Below are 241 nucleotides of genomic sequence, written 5' to 3'. Positions count from 1 at the left end.
CAAAGAGCTAAACCACAGCTCAACCAAAAAGAAAAAATCCCTAAGCCCAGGTCACGCTACCTGCGCGAGGTCAGGCTCCCAGCCCAAGGCATCGTTGCTGACGAAGGCCTTGACCTCCAGCCAGCCGCCCTCCGTCTGGGAGCAGTCCATCTCCGCGTCCACCATCCAGTAGTGGTCGCCGAATCTAGGGTGGAAGATAGAGGTGGATAGATCCATTTCTGTCGTTATTATTATCGGTTGG

At 54.8% G+C, this 241-nt stretch overlaps 1 protein-coding gene across 1 annotated transcript in view; it reads right to left on the bottom strand.

Moving 5' to 3' along the window:
* LOC119594811 (alpha-amylase 1-like) overlaps positions 1–241 on the bottom strand; it is a 15,613-nt gene that overhangs the window by 1,270 nt on the left and 14,102 nt on the right. The window contains 1 exon segment of the mRNA XM_037943902.1: positions 61–184. Coding sequence (XP_037799830.1) covers positions 61–184 — 124 coding nt within the window.

This window comes from Penaeus monodon, chromosome 34 (genome assembly GCF_015228065.2).
Source record: "Penaeus monodon isolate SGIC_2016 chromosome 34, NSTDA_Pmon_1, whole genome shotgun sequence".
In the NCBI taxonomy this organism is placed as follows: Eukaryota; Metazoa; Arthropoda; class Malacostraca; order Decapoda; family Penaeidae; genus Penaeus; species Penaeus monodon.
Note: the sequence above shows the minus strand (reverse complement) of the source record. Positions and strands in the feature narration are given on the sequence as shown.